Source organism: Lithobates pipiens, unplaced genomic scaffold (genome assembly GCF_037356315.1).
Source record: "Lithobates pipiens isolate NorthernLeopardFrog02 unplaced genomic scaffold, aLitPip1_a1.2 Scaffold_1, whole genome shotgun sequence".
In the NCBI taxonomy this organism is placed as follows: domain Eukaryota; kingdom Metazoa; phylum Chordata; class Amphibia; order Anura; family Ranidae; genus Lithobates; species Lithobates pipiens.
Window position 1 is genome coordinate 54,850,180 of NW_027507685.1, and position 9,565 is coordinate 54,859,744.

The window sequence follows — 9,565 nt, forward strand, 5'->3', positions numbered from 1 at the left end:
CGACGCTAAAACTAGCGTCACTTTACTACTAACCCCGTTCTAGTGTGAAAGTAACCTAAATACTAGAGCTGCACAATTAATCATCAAGAATCGTTATCGCAATCTTGACTAAAGTGTTTCCTGATTCTTTCTATGCAAAGAATTCTCTCTGCTCTTCTGAAGCCACAGCCCTCAAAAGAAAGGAAGAGAAAAACTGGGCCCTCTGCCAAGAATTAAAACATTCTTTATCAGTTGAACTCAAGTATAAACATTGTAACAATTTGTCAATGGAATAGACTGTGTGTAAGTGAAAAAAAGATAACCACTTAAACACTAAACCTTTTTCTGACATTTGTTGGTTTCAAGTTAAAATAATTTTTTTTTTGCAAAAAATTACCTAGAACCCCCAAACATATATATATTTTTTTTAGTAGACACTCTAGAGCAGGCATGTCCAAAGAAAGGCCCGCGGTCCGGTTTTGAACGGCCCGCCTGGTTATTTAAACATATATATCTTCTGTGGCCCCCGGCTATCTCCCAGCGCCGGGGCCACAAAATATATATAGTCTGGCTGCGTTGGAGGGGGGAGGCGGGTCGAGTGCTGTGCACACAGGAGGAGAATTTCCTGTTTACACGGCAGCCTCTGTAATAGGAAGTCCCGTCTCTGCCATTGGATGACTGTGCTGTCCATCAGAGGAGGCGGGACTTTCTCTTAAAGAGGCCGTTGTGTAAACAGGAGATTCTCCTGTAAGATGTCTTTGGTGCTCATCCTGCCCTCCATGGCTGCACTGATGGTAATGGTGGCTGCATTCCTGGCAATTGCAATTGTGGAGCTGCATTGCTGGCAGTGTAGCTGCATTCCTGGCAGTGTAGCGGCATTCCTGGCAGTGTAGCGGCATTCCTGGCAGTGTAGCGGCATTCCTGGCAGGGGAGCGGCATTTCCGGCAATGGTGGCTGCATTTCCGGAAATGGTGGGTGAAATTCCTGGCAATGGGGGCTGCATTCCTGGCAATGGTGGGTGAATCCCTGGCAATGATGGCAGGTGAATCCCAATGGTGGCAGCATTGCCGGCAATGGTGGGTGCATTCCTAGCAATGGTGGGCGCTGCATTCCTGGCAATTGTGGGTCTGCAGATGGACACTGACCCTTATTTTGCTTCACAGTTCTTTATTTAAAATTTTAAGGTTTTTTTTTTCCCTGAAGGTTCCCTCTTAAAGTCAAGGTGCGTGTTATACACCAATAAATACAGTGTATACAAATAATACACTTGAGTTCAAATATTCACCACACACAGCCACAAAGGCAAGAGAAATCTTGTGGGGAAGTGTATTAGTGCTCGGCCGAACACACTTAGACCGAATTTTAATGGTTCAAAGAATGTCAGGCAAAATGGTCAGCCCTCGCACATTCACTTCATGAAATCTGGCCCTCTTTGAAAAAAAGTTTGGACATCCCTGCCCTAGAGAATAAAATGGGGGTTGTTGCAATATTTTATTTCGCAATGTATTTGCGCAGCGGTCTTTCAAATGCAATTTTTTTTTTTATTACTTTAATGAATTAAAAAAATATATTAAAAAACTAACCAGTAAAGTTAACCTTTTTTTTTTTTTTTTTTTTTTATAATGTATATTGTATAATGTGAAAGATTTTACATTACCAGAATCATGAGATAATCGTAATCTTTTTATTCTATGAAAAAAAAAAATTGTGATTTTCATTTTGGTCAGAATCGTGCAGCTCTACTAAATACTGTAATAAAAGGACACTTGCCTGTCCAGGGATCAATCACCATCCTCACCAAGGCCTGTTCTTTATTGGTCTTTGGGTCCCCAGTGCTGGCATCTTTAGTGTTGGAAGTCAGCTGTGATTCAATGAGGCTTCACAGGCTGCTTCCCCATGTACATGGTGCGAGCCTCGCAGCACTTTACTTTTGGGGGAGTAAACTTCTGCTCGAATTGCCTAGGCAATCAAAACCAGCTATGCTCCCCCCCCCCCCCCCCCCCAAAAAAAATTGTGACAAAGGTTGAGGGGGGGGGGGGGCAGAAAAGCAGAACTCCCCCTTTTGGGTGAGGTTCTGCTTTAGTGCTGATGAAATGCTGTCATTGGACAGGAAAATTGATGGGGCTTAACCCTGAAGTCAGGAAAGTCTATTCCCTGGAAATAAAGAAAAAATCTGAGGTGGGTTTTCTTGCTTTTTGTGGATATCTGCTCTTAGGATGTACTTTAAAGTTACTCTGCCTGCAATTTTTAATAATCTAATAAAGTATAAAAGTTGATGTGATCTGCATTGTGTTTTTGTTTCTTCTAATAACTGTGTGTTTTATTTTGTTCCATTCAGCCACTGTAGAGTGTTACAACCCCAGAACAAATGAATGGAATTATGTTGCGAAAATGAACGAGCCTCACTATGGCCACGCTGGGACTGTATTCGGTGGACTCATGTACATTTCAGGTAGCTATATGCAGCATTTTTTTTGTAATATACTGTGTTGCTTTTGGTTTCTTGTGCTTTTGCAAGCTTTACCAGACTTCCCAACTGGACTAGCAGTATTTAAATTCTTGCATAAGTTGCATTTGTTGCTTTGTTGAAGAATATGTATGACTTGCTTACAGTTCATGTGAGCTGTTTATGCCTAGCTAATTTTTCTGTAGCAGCTAACCTTGTGCTCACTGATGATTTCTTCCATGCAGCAGAAAGTCCATGCTCAAGGAAAATAACTCTGTACACATGCACAGCTGGGACATTGTCCAGCCACATACAGTCGCTGCATATTTCAGTTTATCATTGAATTTGGCAAGTTGCTGGCAAGGGGCTGTATCTGTACCAGTAGGCACCCTAAACGGCCCACCTTGGCCTACAGGACAGATTCCTAAAGCGGAACTTCAGTCATTTTGTTCATCTATTAAATCCTCTGCCCTTGTTTTAACTTTGGATTGTAAAACTTTTTTTTCCTGCCAGTAAATAAATACCTTATTCAGCTCACTTCCTGTTTCTTGTCTGGTAAAAAGCCTAGACTTATGACATCATGCACAGCTCTCTCTCTCTCACGCTCATGAGAGTTTGCCAGGAAGGGAGGGGTGATGAGTCATGAGAGGGCAAATGAGAGCTGCAGAGCTGGAAGTGTGCCTCTGTGTAAATCCAGGAAGTGAACAGGCAGCAGCTTTAGATGGCCACTCTTAAAATGGTTGCAACCAGATTCGGTGGAGGGCGATATCTGCAGCGTATTTGCCAAGTACAGAATCGCAGTGTATATATATAAAATATGAACAGTGGTTGGAGGGAAGCTTCAGAATGGCAAAGATGTTTTTATTACAAATTATATGTGAGCAGACTACAGTTCTTCTTTAAATGGTGTAATACATGCATTAGTGCTGAACTTGATGGAATCGGGAGGTTCTATTTATCGCAATTGCTTGGAATCATTTTATACACAATTAGAGTCATAATAGATCTGCAATAACCAATTAGGCATTTATATTGGATTTAAAGCAGTAGTAAACTGCAAAAAAAAAAAAGAAAAATAGGCACCAGTAGTTTAAGTCATAATGTGCTAGTATGCATCGCATACTGGCACATTATGACACTCTCATAAAGAAAACAAAGCCCTCCAGTGCTGTACTGTCACCACTGAAGGCCTTCCAGGTTTGTGTGTCTTAGCGATATGAATAGCAGAGCCGGCGATGACATCACTCCCACGGATCCTTCAGAGCGCATGGTAGCCGTGAGATCACCGGCTGCATCTAAAGTATATATGTCCTAAATGGTGCACGTTTAGGAGATCTTTTCTATACCTATAGATGAGCTTTATTATAGGCAAAAATCATACAAGGGAGTTTACTCCCACTTAAATTTTGGGTTGGAAAAGTAAAGACTAATATAAGTTTTAAATTACCTAGTTTATCTGAAGCCAGTGCTGTTCAAGATTGTTGGTGTTGCTTTTTGTAAACCAAGGCCTAAGTCTGGCCGATCCTCCCTTTTTAACAGACATCATGCGACCAAAGGATTAGGAATTGGGTTATGCAAGTAGCAGTGGCTGCATCATTTAAAAGGGATTCTTTCATTTTCCATGCATGGCAAAGTGATCACTTTACTTCCCCTACCTTTCCAGTAGCATATACTAATCTACTAAGCATTCCTGTGTTGTTGGCTCTAAACTGAGGTTCCAGAATTTCACAGGGCTATGGACTCCTAGTGGGTTTGGGAAAATAACAGTATCCCATCTCAAAAGGGATGTGAGCCATATTGGAGTGGAGTGGGAGAACCACGTGACTTTTATTTTGGATATGTCCTAATCTATGCAAGTACATACCACAGATGTGCGGTTAGTGGCCCATACACACATACAAATTCAAAGGCTGTTGAGAGCACCAGAACAGAAAAACTCACAGGCTCTTGGTTGTCCAGTATTGTAAATTGGTGAAGGGGGTTGAGATTTGCATGTTGTGTTCCCAAGTCTGAAGACTTTCACATTGTCTGGTAAATAAATGCAGAAACCTCTTGGCTCTTCAAAGAAATCCTGTTGGAGTCCATTTTCTTTCTATAAAAATAACAAACATGTTATACTTACCTGTTTGTGAAGTGATTTTGCACAGAGCAGCCCCAAAGCCTTCTCTTCTCTTCGGCTTTCCTGGCCACTTACTCCTTTTGAGTGCCCCCACAGCAAGCAGCTGGGGGCACCTAAGCCGAGATGCAGCTCCGTGTATCCATTCAGCCACGGACCTGTGGTTTGGCCCCACCCCCTCTCTTCTGGTTGGTTAACCGACTTTGACAGAAGTGGGAGCCAATGGCGCTGCTGCTGTGTGTCTGACAATCAGGACGGAGAGTCCGAGCAGCTGAGGACATCGCTGAATCGAGAGGGGGCTCTGGTAAGTATTAGGCTGGATTCACACCTATGCATTTTTAGTGCTTTTTGCATTTTGCAGATTTGCTGTACAGCCCATATAACATGGTTTCCTATGGAATACGTTCTGTTGTACAAATCTGCAAAATGCATCAAGATAAACCACCTGCCTTTACGACCACTTTAACGACACATGTATTTTTTTCTAAGAGACACAAACTACAGAGACATCTCACGGTCATAGTCAAGATATAAGAACTTTGGTGATTTAGATTGCTGTTTAGAGTGGAGTTGACCTGATTAAACTCTACATTCTCTCTCCATGCATAGGAAGTGGCTGATGGAGCAGAATATGAATGTATGTGTAGGACTTGCTTCTGTATTAGATTAAATGTCTTGCTTCTCCAGTGTAATTGGGAGCTGTTTCTTCTTTCTGCTGCCATTATAACGGAGATCAAAAATCGAAATGTCTGTTTTTAAAATAAGAAACGGGAAAAATGGTTATGAATTCTAGAGACTTCTGATAACAGTAATAGAATGCTCTAAATAATACAATCGGGACATTAAGATATTTATACTTAAAGATGTATTGTTGCTCTCTGGATTTAGATAGGATTCTATTATTCATGCAAAACCACTAGGTAAAGCCTTCAGTGTTGAGTCATAAATTAGATTAAATCCATAGATGTTCCATAACCATTTTGCCTGATACAGTCTGACTTTTCCAGACGCTCTCCAATATACATTGAACAAAGCTTGTGTAAGTGGTCTTTATTTGTGTCACAGGGAGAGGCTCATCACAGGAAGAATATTCATTTCACAATGAAGACGTCGATATACTACAGCTGTACTGCTCCCTTCATAGTGGGAGATAGATGCTCTTCCTGCGATCAGCATTCCCTTCCTGCATGTACATGAGCAGGATTTTCTACATTTAGTGTGTGCCATATTCTCATGGTAATTGTTACTTGCCTGGAAAACAGACACATGCTGAATGACTTCCATTTATGGTCTGATACAGTCACTTATTTGTGTACCATTTCCCTGCTTTGCTTGGATGTGTAGTTTATTAAAGGGGGTGCTGAAAGCTAAAGTCACCTTACAGAAGCTTAATGTTAAAAAGCAGGGTACTGATTTGACTCAACAGTGTAAACATATTAAACATCACAAAGGTGTCATGTGCACTGCTTAAAGGAAAATTCCATCTTTCCACACACTTTACATAGTTTGATTGGGCCAAGCTAACGGCGAAAGCTTTGTATTCATAGATGGGTATGAGACAGGAAGTCTCAGCTTTGCACCCGGAACACAGTGTGGTATGCTGTATGTGGTCACAGCTACATACAGTTTCTATACTGCACATTTAGTGGCCTCACAGGTTAGTGAGGGCCAAATGAACTGTGTAAAGTGTGTAAAAAGATGGAGTTTTTCTTTTAAACACCGCTTTTACAGGCACCAGGTGTTTGTTTTTTCTCAGCCTTTAAAAGCACTCCCAGGTTAGCCTATGTGTCCATTTGCATACAAGTATTTACAGCTTTATTAGGAGAGAGTTTTTTTTACAAGGTGAGAAAAATCCATCAAAAGCATGTTCAGAAGAATCTGTTTAGGGGCATTTGAGCATTATGCATTTCAATGACCAGAGTAATTAATGGACCAGTGGAACCCATTAGTACTCAAAAGCTTGATGCATTTAAATGCATGTTTAGGGCATGATCTACCAATCGACTTCTGTTCAACCACCCTTTTGGATAAAAGCCACTTGGTCAGTGCCACAGGCTATAGGTGGTAGCACTGATATGTGTATTCTAACAGTGGCGGGAGTCTCCCTGCTGTCAGAATACAAAAGCTCAGCAGGGAAATTCCCTCATGCACCTCAAATGTGCAGCTGGGGAAAACGGGTTAGTTTTTTTGTTCCCTGTTTATCCACTTCTCCCCGCTGTATAGTAAAATGATGGCGGGCGGAATGCACACTCATTCCGGGACAACATCCTATGAAGGCGCCCTAGAACAGCTGTTCTTGCGCCCCCCCCCCCCAATCTCAGTAAAGAGACAATGACATGGCTCTTTACCCATGTGATCGCTATGTTCAATCACAGCCGGTTACATGTAAACAAGGAAGTGCCGTTTATAGGCTTTCTTGAGCTTACACAGACCATGTGTGGTGAGGAAAGCCAATCGGTGGCATTTCCTTGCAGGGCAGACATGTATAGGGAATCGGGGCATTGATCATCAGTGCCCTGATTACAGTACAGCCCCATCAGTGTGGCATATTGGTTCCTCCTCATCGGTGCCCTTCAGTGTAGCCTCTCAGTGGTGCCTCATCAGCGCACATCAGTGAAGGAAAAAATGTACTTTACAAAATTGCATATATTGCATAAATTATAACTTCTATTTTGGTTTTCATTTCAGGTGGTATAACCCATGACACTTTCCAGAAGGAACTGATGTGTTTCGACCCAGATACGGACAAATGGACTCAGAAAGCGCCAATGACCACAGTCCGAGGCTTACACTGCATGTGCACTGTAGGAGACAGACTTTATGTCATTGGTGGCAATCATTTCAGAGGGACTAGTGACTACGATGATGTCCTTAGCTGTGAGTACTATTCTCCATCTTTGGACCAGTGGACTCCAATTGCTGCAATGTTACGGGGACAAAGTGACGTTGGTGTAGCAGTTTTTGAGAACAAAATTTACGTTGTTGGAGGATATTCTTGGAACAATAGGTGTATGGTTGAAATTGTCCAGAAGTACGACCCTGAAAAAGATGAATGGCACAAAGTATTTGATCTACCGGAATCCCTTGGGGGTATTCGGGCTTGTACTCTAACAGTTTTTCCACCAGAGGACAATAGTGGTTCACCATCTCGGGAATCCCCACTCTCAGCACCTTGAAAACCGATATTGTAATACCTTTGCACTGCAGCAAAATGGATTTTTTTTTAGTTCCATTTCCTTGCGATCAAAAGACCTCGGCCAACGGGAATTGGCAGATCCTCTTCTTCTGTAATGAATTTTGTACTTTTCATTTGGCTTAGGTTATTTATCAGAAACTGTTTATTTAATATTGCTAGATGTTCAGCAGAATAAAATTCACTTGACTCAACTCAGTTAGGTACGATGGGGTTCCTTGGTTTGTGAAATTAAGAGGTTGGTTAGAGCAGACCTCTGGTTGCCCCTTTATGCAGTCTTTCCAGTTTAAAAATGGAATGGATATGTAACAATACAAGTACAGGTATAATATGACCCTTGACACATATTTATTTAAGCACTTTCTCAAGTGTCCTTTAAAAGAGCCAGTAGCAACACTGAAACGTATCCATGAACAACAGTCAACTGTTCTCTGTCCAACATTTACAAATGGATTATATTTTGGCAGCTGGCTTTGCTTTCGTTTTAGAATTTTCATGTTGATGGTTGAGCTCATTGCAGTTTCTTTTTATTAGTTATATACTTGTAATATAATAATGTAATTTATTAAAGCTTACGAGTCGGTTTCCATTTTTTCAGGCTTTTTTTTTTTTTTTTTTTCACCTGTTAAATCTGCAAATATCCCAATCCTAGCATGGCTATGCTCACTCAGTCACTCCATTGTATGTATGAAAAGAGCCATGGTTGTCACCCAGGGCAGGATTACATGGGCAGAGGGAGATATAGTAGTTTATAGAAGATGGCTAATTACAATTGCATTTCTGCCAAGATCAATAGCTGTTTTCTGTAGTTGCTTAAAATGTTCTTCGCCTTTGAAAAGAAAACTTATGCAGCCGCCACATCTAAGGAATGATAACTGCAGTAACTATTCTTTGATTTCAAAAGTGACTTCCAAATTTTAAGTAAAGCTCCAATAATTGGTGAAATCAGATGCTGCAATAGTACCACAAAATAAAATGCATCTGTATAGAAACCCGCTGTTTTCTTTTCTTACAGTAGAACTTTACTTGGTTATAAGCAGTGCAAAGAGCTGGATAGTAGCTGTACATTAGTAAGGGATTATAGGAAGTCAAGACCTCTTATTACAAGGAGTCCAATGCAAATGGAGGATTTCCAGTTTTATTGCCATCCTTTTCAGTGTAGAAGCTGCTACACTAATTTCACATCTTCATTGGATGCAAAGCCAGCTGTAAGACATGCAAGCACATCCAGTCTGACCGGGTAATGAAAAGAACTTATTTGGCACATTGAACAATTGACTGTAAGTTTAAAATAAAAATGTTGCTCAAAACATTGTTATTTAGGTTTGTGAAAAAAATTGATGGCATTTGCATTTTTGTGGGAGATTATTCATAGCATTGTATTGAAGTGTACAAAAATGCTCTTTAGTATCTACTAAAATGTTTGTGAGGTCAGGTGTCTTGATAGAGGCGTTATTTTTTTGTTTTTTTGTTTTTAAGAGCAAATCCAGCCATGCAGTTAAATACACATTTTAACAAGCATAAGCACTTATTTACTAGCCTAAAGATTTGTAAAATACACATTCAATATGGCACATCAATTGCTCCTGTGCTGAAGAACTGTATTGATATGGCCTTATTTTAGCTTTCACATGTGGTGTGGTAAGAAAGACAGATACAGAATATAGTTTTAAATATACTAAACTATATTTTTAGAGATCTCTGGCATTTACTCAAATTTGTCTTCTAATGTGCAATAATCAAAGACTTTTAGATCCCAATAAATAGCACCATCCAGATCCAGTACTGTCCCCCTGGCAGCACCGCTGCTCTGTTTTCCTGGTTTTACAGG

The 9,565-nt window shown here is 40.7% G+C and overlaps 1 protein-coding gene across 5 annotated transcripts in view; it reads left to right on the top strand.

Annotated features, from left to right (window-relative positions):
* KLHL13 (kelch like family member 13) overlaps positions 1-8,726 on the top strand; it is a 128,590-nt gene extending 119,864 nt beyond the window's left edge. For all 5 annotated transcript variants that reach the window (XM_077446924.1, XM_077446994.1, XM_077494151.1 and 2 more), the window contains 2 exons: positions 2,318-2,431; positions 7,230-8,726. In XM_077446924.1, coding sequence (XP_077303050.1) covers positions 2,318-2,431; positions 7,230-7,717 — 602 coding nt within the window. In that variant the 3' untranslated portion in view covers positions 7,718-8,726. The remainder of the gene's footprint in view (positions 1-2,317; positions 2,432-7,229) is intronic.
* Positions 8,727-9,565: the final 839 nt, after the last annotated feature.